At 44.9% G+C, this 20551-nt stretch overlaps 1 protein-coding gene across 2 annotated transcripts in view; it reads left to right on the top strand.

Moving 5' to 3' along the window:
- The window catches only part of CYFIP1 (cytoplasmic FMR1 interacting protein 1), a 546797-nt gene that overhangs the window by 257924 nt on the left and 268322 nt on the right, over nt 1-20551 (top strand). For both annotated transcript variants that reach the window (XM_069204288.1, XM_069204289.1), the window contains exons 19-21: nt 13066-13142; nt 13248-13356; nt 13882-14001. In XM_069204288.1, coding sequence (XP_069060389.1) covers nt 13066-13142; nt 13248-13356; nt 13882-14001 — 306 coding nt within the window. The remainder of the gene's footprint in view (nt 1-13065; nt 13143-13247; nt 13357-13881; nt 14002-20551) is intronic.

The following is a 20551-nucleotide window of genomic DNA, read 5'->3' as shown; positions in this document are numbered from 1 at the left end:
TCTCTCGAGATCACCAACAGGTCCACGAATGGGAAATTCACCCCCAAATACTGAACACTTATTTCAAACTCTGGGGAACACCTCAGATAGACTTGTTTGCGACAAGGGAGAACGCAAAATGCCAAAACTTCGCATCCAGATACCCACACAAACAATCCCAAGGCAATGCCCTATGGATGAACTGGTCAGGGATATTTGCTTACGCTTTTCCTCCTCTCCCTCTCCTTCCTTACCTGGTAAACAAACTCAGTCAAAGCAAACTCAAAATCATATTGATAGCACCAACTTGGGCAAGGCAACCCTGGTACACAACGCTGCTAGACCTATCAGTGGTACCCTGCATCAAATTGCCCAACAGGCCAGATCTGTTGACACAGCACAACCAAAAGATCAGACACCCAGATCCAGCATCGCTGAATCTAGCAATCTGGCTCCTGAAATCCTAGAATTCGGGCACTTACAACTTACCCAAGAATGTATGGAAGTCATAAAACAAGCAAGAAGGCCATCCACCAGGCACTGCTATGCAAGTAAATGGAAGAGGTTTGTTTGCTACTGCCATATTAATCAAATACAACCATTACACACAACTCCAGAACATGTAGTGGGTTACTTGCTTCACTTACAAAAATCTAACCTAGCTTTCTCTTCCATTAAGATTCACCTTGCAGCAATATCTGCATACCTGCAGACTACCTATTCAACTTCCCTATATAAAATACCAGTCATTAAAGCATTCATGGAGGGCCTTAGGAGAATTATACCACCAAGAACACTACCTGTTCCTTCATGGAACCTAAATGTTGTCCTAACTAGACTTATGGGTCCACCTTTTGAACCCATGCACTCCTGCGACATACAGTTCCTAACCTGGAAGGTGGCATTTCTCATCGCCATTACTTCCCTGAGAAGAGTAAGCGAGATTCAGGCGTTTACTATACAGGAACCTTTTATACAACTACACAAAAATAAAGTCGTCCTAAGGACCAATCCTAAATTTTTGCCAAAGGTTATTTCACCGTTCCATCTAAATCAAACAGTGGAACTTCCGGTGTTCTTTCCACAGCCAGATACCGTAGCTGAAAGGGCACTACATACATTAGATGTCAAAAGAGCATTAATGTATTACATTGACAGAACAAAGAACATCAGAAAGACTAAACAACTCTTTATTGCATTTCAAAAACCTCATGCAGGAAACCCAATTTCAAAACAAGGTATAGCCAGATGGATAGTTAAATGCATCCAAATCTGCTACCTTAAAGCTAAACGACAGCTGCCCATTACACCAAGGGCACACTCAACCAGAAAGAAAGGTGCTACCATGGCCTTTCTAGGAAACATCCCAATGCAAGAAATATGTAAGGCAGCCACATGGTCTACGCCTCACACATTCACCAAGCATTACTGTGTAGACGTGTTATCCGCACAACAAGCCACAGTAGGTCAAGCTGTATTAAGGACATTATTTCAGACTACTTCCACTCCTACAGGCTGATCCACCGCTTTTGGGGAAATAACTGCTTACTAGTCTATTGCAGAACATGCGTATCTACAGCGACAGATGCCATCGAACTGAAAATGTCACTTACCCAGTGTACATCTGTTCGTGGCATCAGTCGCAGTAGATTCGCATGTGCCCACCCGCCTCCCCGGGAGCCTGTAGCAGTTTGGAAGTTACCTTCAATTATTTATATATGTATCATCTCAACCTTAAATAAGTGCATACTTAGTCACTCCATTGCATGGGCACTATTACTACAATTCAACTCCTACCTCACCCTCTGCGGGGAAAAACAATCGAAGATGGAGTCGACGCCCATGCGCAATGGAGACAAAAGGAGGAGTCACTCGGTCCCGTGACTCGAAAGACTTCTTCGAAGAAAAACAACTTGTAACACTCCGGCCCAACACCAGATGGCGAGCTATTGCAGAACATGCGAATCTACTGCGACTGATGCCACGAACAGATGTACACTGGGTAAGTGACATTTTCAATATGTTTTATTGTCATGTGGTGTGTCACGTTCAGATTGGAAAAATGTTATGTCTTATATGTCTTATATTACGTGTTATTTTTTTTAATGTTTCTCAAGATGAGCGGGACAAGTTGTGACAAAAATAAATCTGTATATTAATAGTATTGATTTCATAAGTAATGGGATACTTTCCAGTTATTAATTAAGGTTTTCAATGTGTTACATAATATATTAGTTTTTTTCCCTACTGTATACCAATGTTGTATTATTGATGTTCTTGGTGTTGGGCAAAGCTTCTGGCCTCAAGTGAGGACTGTCATGTCAGTTTGCTTCAGCCTAAACTTTCTGAAGTTCTTTGATTCGTCCTGTCTTTGGAGTACCATTGAAAGTTATTTGTCGACCCTTTAAACCTTTCAGTGTTTGCCAGGCCAGCCAACAGTTTGGAATCAACAGCTTTGATGCGATTTATGAAGGGGCTAATGTACATTTCCTCATGTGCCATTTGTTACTTCACAGTGTGACCTTAATTTGGTTCTTCCCTTCTGATCTTTAAGGTTACTTACCCTTAAATCTGTCTCTCTTATAGTGATTACTTATGGGGGCCTTATTAGTGAACTGCTGGCACGGTCAGTGAAACCACCATACACCTCCTTTTTCCAGGATTAGCTGGTGCTTTGGATTTGGGTTTTATATTTTTTCCAAAAGTGATTTCACATTTCCATGTGGAGCACTCTGTCATACTTCCTTCTTTTTTGTTCTCTCCGCCACAGCCTGCTTTAGAGGACGAGAGGTTTCACCAATCGTACAGCAAGAAGGCTCCTAGCTTTTATATTGATTAGAGTAGGTAGCAATGAGTGGACAACCAATTTATTTTTTGGCCTGTCTGGTGCTACGTAGAGAACTGCAACAAGAAATAATCTTCATCCAGATGGATCAGTTTTTTGCATAAATATGTGCAGTGATGTGGCCAAAAAGCAGACCTCTGGGGGCCACTACAGTCTTGTTCAAGGGTGTTCCAAACACCATCACCAGGGATTACTGCCTTGATGTAGGAAAGTATCCTCTTTTTGGCATGGTTACCCTCACGTTTTGCCTGCTGTCAGTGTGTTTTTGAACTTTTTCACTGGGATCCTACTAGGCAGGACCCCAGTGACTGCGCTCTCTCCCTCTAAATTTGTTTGTTCCTGACTTTGTGCACCCCAAAATTGGCATACTTGTGCCCCCATATAAGTCCAGAGTATATGGTACCTAGGGCTTTGGGGCACCAGGGGTTCCCCATGGGCTGCAGCATGTATTATGCCACCCATGGGAGCCCATGCAATTTGTGTCTGTAGGCCTGCCATTGCAGCCTTTGTGAAAAGGTGCATGCACACTTTCACTACAGGTCACTGCACCAGGTCACTGTAAGTCAGCCCTATGGCAAGCTCTCCTAGCCCTGTGGGCAAGTACCTGTGTGTGAGGGCACACATGCATGAGCAGAGGTGCCCCTACGAACTCCATCTCCATTTTCCTGGACTTCTTGAATGCGGGGAAGCCTTTTTATCTGTATACTGGACATAGGTTAATTCACAATGAGAGAGTATATGGGAGAGAGGGGAAAGGCAATTGAAGAACACAACCGTACTCAGCTCCCAAAATCACTACAAAATCACAAAAGGGAGTACGGGGTTCTTTTAATGAGACGAGGGATGGATCAGTGGTGTATCAATTATAACACCAGATCCCTCGTGATTCTCAATTAGAGGTGAGGTATCAGTTAAATACGGTGCTGTGGAGGGTCTGGAGGACACGTGGGGAACAAAAGGGGAGGGGAATTTCCTTTACGGACTAGGTGGTCTCACACACTATATAGTGTCATGCTTATTCATATGACCACCTAGCCCCACCCAGGTAGGACAGTGCCACCTGGGCAGACTCAACCTCACTGTTAAAGGAACAGGAGGGAGTGCGTAAATTAATTCTGGTTCTGAAATTGAGGGATCCAGCTAAGCTAAGGAATAAAAACACCTAAACAGATACCTGTGTAAATATTTAATGAAAGGTTGTGTTTGATGTGGTTAAAAAGTGGAGATTGGGACACCTCTGTGAGAGCAAGGACTCACAGGGTCACCTATCTAGGAGGAAGGAGCTGACCTGTTTCTGCCCTCAGTAATGAGCTGTGGAAAGTCTTGAGGCATTCATCAGGGCGAAGGATCCCTGCTACGCATGCTCAGTGTATGAATAAGTGCAGAAAAAATTATAAAGATATCACAAGCGGTCCTGAGAGAGGACATTATAGGCGTACAGTGAGCGCCCACCTTTGATGCATGTCTGACAATAAGGGGACACTCCCTCTCCAGGACATCAGAGGCCAGTAGCCTCTAGGGACAGGGCCCCCTCCCAGGTAGTTCCGTGGCAAGGTAGGCCCCCCTATATATTATGATATCTTTATAATTTTTTCCGCACTTATTCATACACTGAGCATGAGTAGCAGGGATCCTTCGCCCTGATGAATGCCCCGAGACTTTCCAGAGCTCATTACGGAGGGCAGAAACATGTCGGCTCCTTCCTCCTAGATAGGTGACCCTGTGAGTCCTTGCTCTCACAGAGGGGTGCCAATCTCCACTTTTTAACCACATCAAACAGAAACTTTCATTAAATATTTACACAGGTATCTGTTTAGGTGTTTTTATTTCTTAGCTTAGCTGGATCCCTCTATTTCCAGAACCAGAATTAATTTACGCACTCCCTCCTGTTCCTTTAACAGTGAGGTTGAGTCCGCCCAGGTGGCACTGTCCTACCACCTGGTCCGTAAAGGAAATTCCCCTCCCCTTTTGTTCCCCACCGTGTCCTCCAGACCCTCCACAGCACCGTATTTAACTGATACCTCACCTCTAATTGAGGATCACGAGGGATCTGGTGTTATAATTGATACACCACTGATCCATCCCTCGTCACATTAAAAGAACCCCGTACTCCCTTTTGTGATTTTGTACTGGACATAGGCCACTACCTATGTCCAGCTACACAATGGTAAAGGGTAACTCTGAACCTGGGCAGGTTTGGTATCAAACATGTCGGAATTATACCCCAATACTGTTGTCAGTATAGGCTGTGTGATTCCATGCACTCTGGGGGCTCCTTAGAGGACCCCCCATCTTTGCTCCTACCAGTTTGCAGGGTTTTCCCAGGTAACCCCCACTGCTACCATCCTGTAGACTTTTTCTGCCCTTCTGCTGCTTGAGCAGCTCAAGCTCAGGAAGGCAGAACAGAGGATTTCCTTTGAAGAAGGAGGCAAAATAGGTGTTACATGGCTTCGGAGGGGTAGCCTCCCCAAGCCACTGGTATACTTTGAAGGGCACATTTGGTGCCCTCCTTGCATAAACCAGTTTGCACCGGTCCCTGCTGGGGCACGAAACTGGACAATTGAAATGGAAGTTACCACTCCCCTGTGCAGGGGTGGTGCCCAGAGCTCCTCCAGGTGACCACTAGATTCTACCATCTTGAATCAAAGGTGGGCCGAGGCCTCTGGAAGAATCTGAGTGGCCAGGTCAGGCAGGTGACGTCACAGCCCCCTCCTGATAGGTGGTCACCCTGCTAGGTGACCAGTCCCCCTTTTAGGGCTATTTAGGGTCTCCCTCTAGGGTGGGTCCTCAGGTTCAACGTGCAAAATTCCAGCAGGACTCCTCTGCAAAGTTTACTTCGACTGCTGGCCACTGGAACGGCAACTGGACTTTACAGGAACCTACAATCTGCAGCTCCAGTGACGACTCCGCCCTGCAACATTGTTTCTCCAGGTCCTTCCAGCATCTGCAACATTTCCCTGGCTGTGCATCCTCTGAGTACGGCAGGTCTTCAGTCTGCACCAAGAAGCAAGAAGGAATCACCCTTGGAGTGAAGGAGTCACTGTCCTGCATCTTCAGGCACCCACTGCAATGCCAACAGGCCGCGTAGGTCCTCTGTCCTGCAACTTTACGTGGATCTCACAACACAGGTGGTGGTCCTGAGTTGTTCCCTCGGTCTACCAGCTATCCAACTTGGGAGGTGATGAGTCTTTGCCTTTCCTTGCAGGACAGTACCCATATGCACCATGACTTTTGCAGCTAACAAGCCTTGCTGGCGCTTCTTCCCAGGGATCTTCAGGCTCTGTGTAGCCCCAGCCTCCAGCACTCTTCTCTGCAAAGCACAGTCTCCTACCTGCTGCTCCAGCGACGTGGGACTCCTTTCCGGGTGTGCTGAGTGGGCCTCATTGTGACTCCTGTGCCTGCAGCCTGTGAGTTGCCTGTGGGAGCTGCATCCACAACTTCTGGCTCTCCTCACTATTGAGGGTCGCCTGGGGCTCACCTCTTTCGGTTGAGTCCCCTCTGACCTTCCTGGTCCTCAGCAGCTCTGCAACTCTTCTTCTGCAACTCTTGCCTTTGCCAATGCTTGTTGGTGGTTTTTCCACACCACCGACAAACTCCAAATCTTCTTCCAACATGGGCATTGACTGCATCACTCTTGGAACTCTTCTCCTGCTCCTGCCCTGCATAGCCGACTACTGGTCTTCACCGTTGACCTGGTCCTGCGTCTCCAGAAGGGTGGGTAGTGGCTCCTGCCCCAACTAGGCACTCCAACTGGAACTGGACTTGGTCCCCTTCATTTGCAGGTCCTCCTCTGTCAGGCTCCATCTTCTGTTTCTTCTAGTCTTGCATGGGTCTTGCACAGTCCTTTCACAAAGTTTCTATGTGGGTTTGAGATAAAACAGGTAGTTGCCTCTTTTCTCCTGGTTGCTGGGGAGCACTCTGGTACTTATCTTTTGGGGTTCCTAGTTCCTCCAGCCCCCCTCTATAGATTCCACTTACCTGGGTAGGGGTCCAACTCTCACATTCTGTTTTTTTTTAGTGTATGGTTTGGTCTCCCCTACGGTCCCTATTGTTGATTGTTATTTTACTGTTTTCTAATGCTTTCTATGCCCATTCCTGATTACTAAGGTGCATCTAATAGTGTGGTTACTCACCTGCTAGTAGAGTATTGCCTATACAGAATTTTAGTATTTGTGTTACTATAATAAAGAACCTTTATTAACACTGTGTGGTTCTTTCATGTGTGTAAGTGCCTGGTGACTACAGTGGTATTGCATAAGCTTTGCATGTCTTATAGATAAGTCTTGACTGTTCATCCACAGCTACCTCTAGAGAGCCTGGTTTCCTAGACACTGACTACACCTCACTAATAGGGGATACCTGGACCTGTTATATGACAGTAACACCATAGGTGCTCACCACACACCAGGCCTGCTTCCTACACTTGACTCTTAGGTTAGCAGGGATGGCCGTTTTTGTCACACAGTCCAGCAGGATTTCATGGTGTTAAATCCCCTCAAACCCTCCTCCTTTTTGGATCTACTGCTTTGGCATATACTCAGAAGGTGAAGAATCAATGGTTAGAATTATCCATTAGAAGAACGTATTACTTTTGATAATGATCTTTCTGTTGCATATGCTGGATAAGTGCAAATCACTGACCCTCCTTCCTCCCCATTCTTTGGAGGGATATAGGTGTTAATGAGGTCCAAAGTTAGATGTTACACACTGTTACAATTCTCAGTCTATCACTGACTTTGTCTCTTTGGGCACAGAATGATTGGTTGTAAACTGAGCATGCAGGAGTGGTGCCTGTGTATGGCTCTGCACACTTGCTTGACAAGTTCACTGCAAAGCCTGATGGCACCACCTACCAACCTGTAGGAGCATTTGCTAGAAGTTTCTAAATCCAGTATGGCACCTGGGCTAATTCAAAAGGTGAGGAATCTGTGATTAAACTGAGTTTCCACCATAAACAGCATTACAGAAGGAAAGTGCTGACTTCTTCATGGCATCTCTCTTCTTTCCACTTGTAAAAGACTTCGAGATTAGCAGAGGCAGGAGATGTGCAGAGTCAAGGGGTCTGAAACCTTTGCAGTCCCTTTAATTCCTCCTCGAAATTTTCATGGCCCTCTGTATGAATGTGTACCAGTCTAGTATTATTTTATGTTCCATCAACATGGATATTGTGGGTCTCAGCTATGGTTCCATTAGCTCCCTTACTAGCATAACCACATTCTCAGCATTGCTGGTGCCTATTATTGCTTTTCCATGTGGGGATATGGTTTGTAAACTTTTGCGTGTTTCAGAGCTATAAAGCTTTTAACTTGATTCCCCAATCCAATTTACTGAATAGTTATTTAAAACCACTTCAAAACATAAAAGCAAAGTGCAAGAATTGGAAGACGAGCTCAAGAATAGTTAAAAATAGCAGCACATACACATTTATGATAAACTGTGACATAAATGCTTAATAAGCAGTTTTAAAAAGCTGATGCTGAAAAAGAATAAACAGAAACAGCGCATAAACATTGTGATGAAATGTGATAGAAAATAAATGGCATAATCATTTTAGTCTTCTTCCAGCCTCTCTGCCTAAAAATAAATTTTGGGACACTGGATGGCAGATTAAAAAATATGTTTAAAAACCTCAACCTTGCTACTAACTGCGTATGTGAACTTTATGTAACATCTTTAAGGGTACATATCGTAGCTATTGAAACATGGATACATCACTATTACAATTCCATATTTATAGCCTAAGAAAGGAGGGTCTCTGAAACCCTCTCCGTTCTGAGATAAAACCTAGACATCCGCAAATAACTTAAACTGTGGTTCCCTGTTCATAGTAACAAATCTAGACCCATTAGAGCAGAGGTTTACAACTGTTTCTGTAATAAGAGCTATTTATGTGCAATGAAAACTATCCTGAACTACTAATATTATGAGTGTTGTAATAGTGACTACATCAGAAGATTACATTAGTGGCCACGTTGTGCACAATTACTTTAAGTGTTCACATCAGTGCATCAGACATGGTTGCCAGCAGTAACGTAAAACAGGTAATAACATTAGTAATGAGTCTCCCCAACACTGCATGATTTTGTTAATCAAATATCAGCTCTAAAAATATTTTGAAAATTCTGACGTTTTTCCAAAAATCAGCTTATGATTTCTGAAAATATATACATTTTCATCTGGATTGCACACTTTTCAATGTTGGTTTACATATATTAATACAGCCAAAAAAAGCTTCTAAACTGGTAGGCTGGGATGCACACAGAAGAGCTACTTACAGGTAGCTGGTCAGCTACCACTTAGCCACGAGCTGCTCGTTGGAGAAGCCTGCCTTAGATGGACTCCAGTATTTTCAGGGTTGCTGTGTCTTCTCCGCGAAGAAAAAACTATTCTAATCCTAAAATAATTTATCTTAAGTTGTAATAAGTTTGAAAAGGTAAGTGGAGGTCATGTTTTCTGTGTCAGAGCAATCAACAATATTAGTGAGTCTCCCTGAATCAATGACACTGAGATCAGCGACTTTGAATAGATGAAAGAGCTGTTTACCAAGTAGTTTCTTAAAGCCAGTACTAAATACCATGATTCAATGAACAATAGATCAATGAGGACCTGCTTTAGATAGATGCTCCAAAAGGAGTTCACGGAGGTTAGCAGAGTGTGTTTGTATTTCCAAAGTAGGGACTTTAAGAAGCCTTCATTTGCCCTCGTGATTTCATGCTGTTTTTGAATATAGTTGCCATTAGTGAAAGTGATTGTTTATTGAGACAACATTCCATTCAAATTTTTTATTGTGGTGCAAATTTGCAAGGCGAAACAGGGACCTTAAAAGATTCTAATGAACTATGTCTTACCAGCTCGTCATTTTTCTGGGAAAATCCTCACAGCTGTATTTTATAGAGGAGGGAAGGTGCTTGGCTTTAACTGCTTTAAGTAGGGGCTCAACAGTAGGCCCTGAAAGCCAAAGTAGCTTAACAGTATGATTTACTGGGTGTGAATTGCAAATGTTCCAACTAAAAAGCAGTATGCTGAATGGTGGAGGGATGATCAGTGTTTGGGACACACTGTTTCATGAGGAACAGGTTCAGTTTTTATTTGCATTATCTGGGCATCTGTGTAAATTCCTTTTGATTAAAAAAAAAAACAACAACATTTTAGTGAAATGAGGACAAGGAGAAAAAACAACAAAGGCATAGAAGACCTGAAATAAGGACCCACCCCCTTTGAAGCTACACCCCTGCTGAACCGACCATATGGACTTTGCAAGAAGCAGATGCTAAGGTGACAGCCTCTTGAGGCTGGTGAGATTGTATGTGTGTGTGTAACCTTCGCAATAATGTGACCCAACTTGGAGATATTTATAGAAAGGTGCCTGTTTAACCTTGTTGTCATCCAAAAATGTTTCACTTCATTCTTTACATCATGCCATAAATCATAACGTTGCTTTTTTCCAGGCTAATGGTAAGCTTTTTTCGATATGCTGCTAGTTGGTGTTGTAGGCCTACCTTGAGCACTGTGTTGTCTGCGTACTGTTAAACGGGAATCTGAAACCATTTAAATTGGAGTACAAGAGTGGACATCAGTTAGATTTGAGTGTAAATCTGGAATATATAAATATAATAGCAATTGAACTAATACTCACCTTATTTTAAACCTCTATTTGTAAAAAGAGAGTGGACCGAGCAGTTCCATTAGGTTTGATCTGTACCCAGGTTCTAAACAATAATTGTCTTCTTGCACTGAATATAGAGGAATTAAGACCCCCAGTTCTGTAGCTTTGTTAATTATAGAACCCTGTCTATGCAGTCAAAGGCAGTGCTGAAATAGATCAAGCCTACGTACAAATTTGTGCCTGATTGGATATGCTTATCAGTAAGTATAAACAAGGCTTTTATATTATCTGACATCCAAGAATTGGTCCTGAAACCAGTCTGGAGTAGTGGAAACTTCCTACATTCTTCAACCCAAGCAGAATTATTTGGTTGAAGTATTTTCGCAATGAGTTCACCCTTAACTTCAAATATAGCAATTACTCTTAAGCGGCTTGGGACTTTCTTGTATAAGGATGTAGAATAGAGCCCCTGCAAAAATCTGGAGTTATGGTGTTTAAAACATAGTTATTGAACAGTGCGAGTAGACACCAACCATAATAACACTAGTGCTTCTCCAGTTGCTTAGTTAATAAATATCTTCATGAGGAAGTTCTCTCCAACCCCCAATTGATTATGGTCTTGACAAAAAGATTTTGCCCCTTATTTTTAATCTTTCATATTGAACAGGACATAGAAGCATTTTTTTTCTATGCAGTTTTTTGTCAAGTCTAACAGATATTATGGCAGGCATAACAAACTATCATTTCATGCATGTACGTGTGTCTGTGTAATGAATAGATCTGCTCTGCAATTGATGGAGTTTTTTTGTAGCAAAGACCAAGCACCCTCTTGGCCAAGATCTGGCTTAGTTCCTCACACTTTCTTAGTCTCTATCCCAGCCTCTTTCTTCCTTGCCAGATGTCCTACCAAACATATTCTCTGATATGCTAGAGAAGTCAGTTTGATATTGAATCACACCTGTCAACAATGTTTCATCTAGCTTCTGTAACCATGACAACCTCACTGCTTTCATTTAACAGTTAAGCTCTTCTCTGGTCTGCGAAATACCTACCCAACACAACTTTTTACCAGCCATCTCCTTCATTCTCAAGACATTTTGGGGTAACACCTTCCCAACTCTCCTGGTGGGAGATATAAAAATGGTGTCAATGTCAGTTTATAAGCACTAAGCCTTCATTATCCTCTCATCATTTATTTTGACTTATCAAGCAATATTTGACCTCTGTATTTCCAGGTCTGAGTTAAGAGCCCACAATCTGCGAGTGACACTATGAGGACTGATCCAAGTACTCGTATGCAAAATATTTATTGGAGAACAAAGTCATGACATGGGGAGGTGTTCCTTTAATTGACAATTTCTTCATTTTTGTCCACCAGATTGAATGTAGATGTAAAGTCCAGAACAGCATATAAAAGATAGGCTCCTTTATTTTAATGTTGTGCAAATGTTTTTAAGGTATAAAGCTCAGGTTGACTTCATAGACCAGGTTGTATCTGCATTGCACAGGACTGGAGATTCTCTGTTGCTGCTTCATCGTATATGATTCCCTGCACAGTAGCTGCTTGGTGAAACTCTTGTTTCTATGTCCAGTAGACTAATGGGTCAATACAAGATCTATACAGACATTGGACCTTTTTCATATAGGTTCACAGTGTTACTGAAAAAGAAAGGTATTCCAACCTTGTGATAAAGTATACCCCATGGCCTGCAGATAGCAAGCATACCTGCATTAGCGCTTTCAAGTGGGTGTCCCATCAGCTGTAGAAATTATGGTACATTTCATTATTTCCCTTCAGAGTGGCACATTCTTTGCAAGCTATATAATTACATTGACCTGTTTTGATTGGTGGATAACATGGCTGCCAAGGGCTGAACTGAAGGTTTCCTGCAATGAGGTTGAGTGATGGGGTAACTGTGTTGCCAACGGGCTGAACTGAATGTTTTCAGCAATACAGTCCAATGAGGGAAGAAGTAACAAGTTTTAACCTTGAAAGAATTATACGTTTGGAATATTTTTATTTAGGAGTAGTGAAGCATTGCTACCATAATTATTTTATGTTTATTGCCCTCTCCTCACTCTCCATTCTATTATTGCCCCCGTGCTTCTATATAGTTTAGGGTATTTGTTCTCAAGGAACCTTCTTTATTGTACTTATTTTAGGAATAGTGACCTTTTAGTCACATTGTGAAAATTTTAAGTTCCCTTTAAACACCTTTCTGTAAGTATCCTCCTTCCTGACTGGCATCCTGGCAGCATTCAACATTGCCTCGTTGATTGGACTTGCTCTGTGTTCAAGTTTCTGAATATTCGCAAAGAACTAGGACCACAAATTATTCTCCTGGCTTTTACAAGCCACAACCCAAATAACAGGGACAATCAAAAGACTGATATCTGAGGGATGTTTTATAATAAAGTGTATGAAATTAGGATGCCATTGTGATAGCCCTACTCTCCTATGATCCTTGCAAGCCTGTTTGTGTCAGTGTACTCCCGTCAAACAATGAGGGAAGGATCACATTCACATTTTCCCTATGTTAAGATTAACTAGGTATCTTGATTGATAGAAAATATATTATTTGCCTAGCATGCATGTTCTGCTGTGAGTATTTACAATTGTTCATTTCTTCTTCAGGTGAACTTGTGTTTTGATCAATTTGTCTACAAGCTAGCTGATCAAATATTTGCCTATTATAAAGTTCTGGCTGGAAGGTGAGTATCTAGACAGCATCACGCAGATGATATCCCTCTTACTTTAAGCTACATTTTAATTTTTTTCCCTCCGTCTTAACTCTCTTTTTCTTGCATTTTCCACAGTCTTCTTCTAGACAAGCGGCTTAGGTCTGACTGTAAGAACCAAGGAGCGACTATTCCATCACCACCGTCCAACCGTTATGAGACACTGCTAAAGCAAAGACATGTGCAGGTGAGCAGTCTCCCCCAACTATCGTTTTCTTCCCTCAAGCTACGTCATAACAAACCAAACAAAATACAATTATTACTCACTGTGAAAATCACTGTCTGTTTTTCAAAGTTTCAGCTTTCGTCCAAAAGTGGAAGATCTGTGTATACTGAGAAAAGCTTTCTTTCTTGCCAGTAAACATTGTGCATGGAAGTAAAATGGAACTTAGCATACTGATGGTTGAAACAGTTTAAAATAGTCCAGCTATGCCCAGATAAAGGGTACTTATTCTGAAGCTAAGGGTAGGCAGACAGGGTACTTGGTAGAAGTTGACAAAAGTATCCTCTGTTTTTAAATCCAAATGTGTGTTTGGTAGGTGTGAGTTACCTTTGTTATGTTTCCAGTTATAGAGTGGGGGGTGGGTGAATCGCTGTATTGTGTTTGTGTCTTTTTATTGTAGCCTTCACCTAAACCTTATATTTCTAATTGTGCATCGTGGCATATGCAGTATGTGGTCTAACCCTTTCTTCTCCATGCCTTTCCATTCAGCTTTTAGGGAGGTCAATAGATCTAAACCGCCTTATTACTCAGAGGATTACTGCAGCTATGTACAAGTCACTGGAACTGGCGATTGGGCGGTTTGAAGGTGAAGACCTGACTTCCATAGTTGTAAGTATTGTTTTCCAAAGTCTCTTAGCACTGACAAGCCTCACTTTTCCATGTTCTGATCTGATCTTTGTTATTTGTCACTGAGTCGCTGGTCCACCTTTTATTTTTAGGTCTCACCTAAACGTTCTGGTTGCGAAAAGACTAACTGTCAGCATAGATGCAGGTTAAAAACCCTCCCACTGCTTACCATAGGTTGGCTTTCTTGTTACTCTCATTTGCTTGCTTTTTATTTGTTAGCTTGTGTGGTCTTTCCTTCGTCTTCTCATATTTGTTCCACCCCTGTGACATAGCCTCATTACTTGTGTTCTTCCACTACTTACTTTTCAGGCACAAGTTTCTTTTTTTATCTGATAAAGACTTATAGATCCGGAGTTTTTTCTTGAGCAGTACCCCTGCGCCCAGTCAAGCGGCGTCAGTCGGCTCCGAGTACGTCGTCTGCATCGTGCTTCCTGGATATGATGTCGCCAGACCTATGTAGGCGCCAGGCCGGCACGCTGATGTCAGTTCTTCTCTTTCCACACCAGCCACACACAGATCCTATGAATAGCTACCCCTAAGTCACTTTTTGACTGGTCTTATTTCAAAGATGTCATCAAGCAATACAGATCTTGTCATTAGGCAATGTCCATGGCACATCAGCGTCTTTTGTGTTTGTGATGTGACCATGACCCAAAGTTGTTCTCCGAGTGCTGGGCCATAAATCTGAAAGCTTTGAGGGAGCAGTCCCTAAAACTAATTGTCTCTCGGCTCGGTGCCGCTCCCGATGTCAGCTCAGAGGAATGTTCTGAGAACGGTCACGGAGCCCTCATTCTTCATCGTCCCACTCCAAGTCCTTGGGAAGGTCAGGTAAGTTGAGGTACAAAAAGAAGTCAAAGAAGAACAAGTGCTTTTAGACTTCACCCTGTCCGTTGGCCGATACGACGAGGGAAAAGGAGGTCCAGGTCTCCACCCTCGTAGCCTGCATCTGAGTTGGCTCCATGCCTCCCTGAGTTTCCTGGACGAGAGCGACCCTTGCCCAACTCTGTGAGTTCTATGAGGCCATGCACCTCATATTTGGACAGTCCAACTCCAATGGAGCGCCTTTGGGTCCAATAGGGTTGGCACGGGCCTCCTCCGGTTCCACGCCAGCGGCTTCGGCCTTGGTTCCAGGGGGTACCCATGGATCTGTTCTTGGATCCGAACCAGTGTTGGTCATACCAACTTGACCTTCCCCGATGGCAGTTCCGACGTTGACTCTCCTGACGCTGCTCGTGTCCACAGTCTGTGTCAAACCCATCCTCATTGCCGACTCCCACCCGTAGCCAACCGGCGTCGCACGACACCAGTTCCGACTTCGACAGGGACCTTGCTTCCTAGGTCAGGTTCTGACACTTATTCTCTAGGGTTAGGGTACAGTGAGAAATGGGAGGGATCACTGGACCCTTTGGAATACCAGCTGGATGATCCCATAAACTTTTGGATGGACCTGGATGAGGCCAGTGGTCTGGACAGTTCCACTGACACTGGCATGCTTTCTCTCTCTACCGTGGCTACAGAGGGAGCGTCCTACTCAGTGGTAGTGAGAAGAGCGGCAGAGGTCCGGGCCTCGAGTTGCACTCAGTGGCAGTCAGGACTGAACTCCTGACAGAGATACTTCAGCCTGGGGCTTCCACTTCTTAACCCCTTTTGCCCTGTAATGAAGCCCTCACTGTTAGCCTGCTGGAGACCCGGTCCAAACCCAACACCGGGGCTCCTGTTAACAGGTCTATTGCCCGCCACCATAGACCAGCTCCAAATAACCCAGTGTTTCTAATGCAACACCTGACCCATGTGAGCTAGGTTATCCAAGACTCCACGTTCCCGGGCACATTCCCTTCCTCATCCACAGATAGGGAATCCAAGAGGCTGGATCAGCTTGGGAAGAAGATGTTTTCTTCCTCCAGCCTGGCATTGTGGTCTGTGAACACTGCTTGTCTTTTGGGCCGTTAAGCCCATACTTTATGGTAAGAGGTTGTGTAGGTGCTGTCACAGGTCCTGGAGGAGGCACGGGCCATTGTCTCCCAAGCTGTTGCTGACTGGTGAGATGCCGCGAAGTTCACAATACGATGTGGGCTGGATACGACCAACTCACTAGGCTGATAGGTTGAATCAACAGTGCTGTTGACGTCTGGCTTTTCTGGCAATGTCCAATCCACACTTCTAGACATGCCCTTTGATGGCACCCATCTATTCGGAGACAAAGCAGACTCTATGGTTGAGCGTTTTAAGGAATCCTGGGCTGTAGCCAGGTCCTTATGCCTCGCAACTTCCCCTCACCCCCTTTAGTCTGCTTTTTGCCCATTTTGTGACTTAGGGAGACTCGTCCAACCACATCCGTTCCCCCCTCCAGCCACTGTGCTGCACATGCTGCCCAGGCTCTGTGTGGCCGGGGACGTGAGATTCAACGTCCACGTGAATCAGGGAGCCAGTGGTCTAGCCAGTCCACTGTTCCTCCCTTCCCCATGCAGCAGCCTCCAAACCTTTCTAGTCTGACGCTTTCTCACTAGGGACCAGTCTGAGGTAAGATTCGCCGTCACCTGTCTCGCTGGTAGCCGATCACATCAGACAGGTGGGTTTTGCAAATAGCCCAAAGGGGCTACTCCCTCCCCTGCGAGACTACTTCTCCATCGTTGCCACCATCCTGCCAGAAGTTGTTTTGTTATTCCCACTACTTTCTGGTACCTAAAAAAGGACAAGGGCATCCGCCGATCCTAGACCTCCAGTTCCTCCATCTCTTCCTTAGGAAGGAGAAGTTCAGAATGCTCACTCTGGCGCAGGTTCTATCTTCCCTGAACCCAGGAGACTAGATGATAGTGTTGGACTTGTAACACGCCTATTTGCATATTACCGTTGTGCCTGTCTACAGACATTACTTGCGATTCACGGTAGCCCATGAGCATTTTCAGTTTACTGTGCTTCCCTTTGGCCTTGCCAGCGCCCCTTGGGTGTTCACCAACATGATTGCGGTGGTCACAGCTGATCTGCACAGATTAGGGGTTTCAGTCTCCCTCTATCTTGACGACTGGCTGTTGAAAACGGGATCGTCCCAGGCTGTCGTCTCTCACCTCCAGTCTACGGGGGATCTCCGCATTCGCTGGGGTTCACTATAAATGTAAGGAAGTCACACCTGCCTCCCTCTCAGATGCTCCCTTTTATCGAAACTGTTCTGGATATGGTGCAGTTTCAGGCTTAGCCTCCTGAGTGGTGAGTCCAGGATATTCAGCCTATGATACCGATGTTTCAGGCTCTATCCTGGATTTTGGTGAGAATGACTCTGAGGCTGCTGGGCCTCTTGGCCTCCTGCATTCTGTTGGTAAATCATGGCAAATGGCATATGCGGGCTCTGTAGTTCCAGTAGGAGCAGCAGCATGTGAATCTCGCAGGGGACCGCTCAAGATCTGCAGTGGTGGCGACCGAACCACGATTGGGTCAGAGGCAGATGTGACAGATGCATCACTCCTTGGGTGGGGCGGCCACATGGGAGAGAGGTGTAGATCAGAGGCGTCTGGTCTCAAGCGGAGTCGGGATCCATCTCAATCTTTTGGAACTCTGGGCAGTCAGACTGGCATTGACAGCATTCCTTTCCTCTCTCAAAGGGGAAAGTAGTGCTGGTGTTTATGGACAGCACCACCGCCATGTGGTACTGCAACAAGCAGGGTGGGGTGGGTTCATGGACCCTTTGTCAGGAGGCTCTGTGCCTCTGGACATGGCTGGAACATCATGGCATTTCCCTGGTGGTTCAACACCTGGCGGGCTTCCTGAATGCCAGAGCGGACAAACTCAGCAGACAATACCTGGTCGATCACGAATGGCATCTCATCCAGAGGTGGCTCAAGGTCTCTTTTCAGTAGTGGTGGGAGCCTGTTAGATCTGCTTGCACAGCAGAGAACATACAATGTCAGCAGTTTTGTGCATTGGAGTTTTCAAGGCGGCCCTTGCTCGGACAACGCTTTTCATCTTGATTGGAGCTCAGGCCTCCTGCACGCCTTTCCGCCTGTACCACTTCTGCCCAGAGTTCTCAAGAAGATGAAGAACGACTGGGCCCAAGTAATCCTTGTGGGTCCGGACTGGGCACAAAGAGTCTGGCATCCTGAGCTTTGAGCTTGGCCATCGACCTCCAGTCAGACTGCCTCTTCGGGAGGATCTTCTGTCACAGCAGCAGGAGAAGGTTCTCCACCCGAACTTGTCTAGTCTCCCCCTTCTTGCGTGGAGATTGAGCAGCGACAGTTGACAGCTGTTAATCTTCTGCCCGAAGTCTGTAAAGTTATCTTGGTAGCCAGGCGTCCCTCCACCAAAACGGTATTGCCTGTTGATGGAACACATTTGTTTCATGGTGCACAGACAAATCTGTTGACCATCTCTCTCTGCCCCTCTTTCCTTGGTCCTTTTGTTTATACTTTCTTTGGCCCAGCAGGGCTCTGCTTTGAGAACCCTAAAAGGTTACTTGTCTGCTACTCTGCTTGTCTGAGATTACCTGAACGACCCTCTTTAACTCTGCCATTTTCAGTAGATGCCTTAAGGGTCTTACCCACAAATTTCCTCCATCACCATTCATTATGCCCAAATGGGATTTTAATCTGGTTCTTACATTCTTAATGTGCACTCCTTTTTAGCTGCTCCATGATTGTCCTCTCAGGCATCAGGCGTTAAAAACAGCCTTCCTTGTGGCCATTACACCTGCCCGTAGGGTGAGTGAACTGCAGACATTGTCATCTAAGCCACCATACTTTTCCATCTACCCTGACAAAGTGGTGTTTCGCACCAGGGCTTCCTTTTTGCCAAAAGTAGTCACACCCTTTCATGTTGGCCAATCCATCATCTTGCCTACTCTTTACGTGACCCCTCACCCTTCTAAGAGAAATAAGGGACTCCACCGCCTGAAGCCAAAAAGAGCGTTGGCTTTCTATCTTGATCATACCACAAGGTTCTAGGTGGATGATCAACTCTTGTTGGGTATGTGGGTGCGAAGAAAGTTCGGGCAGTGCAGAAGAGAACCATCTCTAGATGGGTTGTTCTCTGCATTCAAATGTACAACGCATTGGCTAAAAATCAACCCCTGGAGGGTTTGGGTGCTCATTCTGCCAGAGCGACAGCTGCAACCATTGCGTTAGCACGTGGAGTTCCGGTCCTGGACATCTGTCAGACAGCAAAGTGGGCCTCACAGCATATCTTCGCCAAACACCCCTCTGCTTAGACAGTCAGGTCGGAATGGTCGGGTACTTTGATCTTGGTTCACAGACTCACCTCCGGGGATGATATTTCTTGGGTATCTGCTCTAAGATAAGGAATCTGCAACTAGAAGTCTCTTTCAGATGAACAAGTTACTTACCTTTGGTAGTGCCTTATCTAGTAGAAACATATTCTAGTTGTAGACACCTTACTGACCCACCCATCCTCCCTGCTGCGCAAACTGATTTCTAGAGACAGGGAATCCCTTTCAGGGTCCTAGTTTTGATGCACCAGTGGTCAGTGTTCATCATGGTTCCACACTTCTGGCATGGAAAGTCATGAAAAGAAACTGACATCAGCACACCGGGGTGGCACCTATATAAGTCCAGCGACATTATATCAGGTGTGCACGACGCCGATGATGGATGCTGAGCTGACCGACGCCACCTGATGCTGCGCAGGGGTACTGCTTGAGAAAAATTTCCAGATCCAGGCTGACGCCTGGGGGAAATGTTAAGGTAAGGAATCTGCAACTAGAATACATCTCTACCAGGTAAGGCATTCCCGAAGGTCACTAACTTGTTCTTCTTGCCCATGCTGAAGTCCACACCTGAAAATTTTAAAGATCCAGTGCTTGACTGGATCTTGGTAGTTTTTCAGCAGTGCTTCTGTGTGCTGTGGTCGGTGGTGCGGTGCTCCGCAGTGACTTCATACTTCCCCAGAAGTGACAAAGCTGAGCCTGCACTTTGACATCAACTTCATTTTTCGTGTGCCTTTTTTTGCGCAGATCTGGAGCTCCACTCCCAACTTTGTCGTTTTCTGACTACTCCAAAACATTTCACACCATAGCATGCTAGGAAACAATATCCTCACTGAAAACAGAATTCAAAATGTGCCAAGTCTCCAGGAAGCAGATGTTGGTCACTAACTCACATAAGGTTTTTTCTTTGGCGCTTGGGTTCCTGGCACAATTCTGTCTTGTGCATCCCAAAGCAATTCTGAGTTGGGAGTCAAAGCTCTAAATCACTGAGCACTAGAGGAGGTTGTGTTTGAAGCGTAGGTCCCTCTTTCAGTCGAGGGTCTGGTGTTGGAGCTGCTCTGTGAGAAGTTCACTTCCCCAGCCAAATTCGTCTTGATAAGTCAAAGTTTAGAGATAAGTGCAAGCAAGCCAAGTGTGACTCAAACCCATTTCACCTCAAAGTCTAGCAAGAAGACTCCAAGGCATTAAGATGTGAGTAGCATTCCTCAATGTCTCCTGAATCTAAAACAATCCTGCAAGTTATCACAGCACTTTCCGAATTCCCTGAGTTGTCAGTGACCACACAGGAAAAAGTGTCCTTTAAAGAAGCCATGCTTCAAATCT

This window comes from Pleurodeles waltl, chromosome 8 (assembly GCF_031143425.1).
Source record: "Pleurodeles waltl isolate 20211129_DDA chromosome 8, aPleWal1.hap1.20221129, whole genome shotgun sequence".
Classification (NCBI taxonomy): Eukaryota; Metazoa; Chordata; class Amphibia; order Caudata; family Salamandridae; genus Pleurodeles; species Pleurodeles waltl.
The sequence above is the reverse complement of the archived record's forward strand: the minus strand, read 5'-3'. Positions and strand labels throughout refer to the sequence as shown.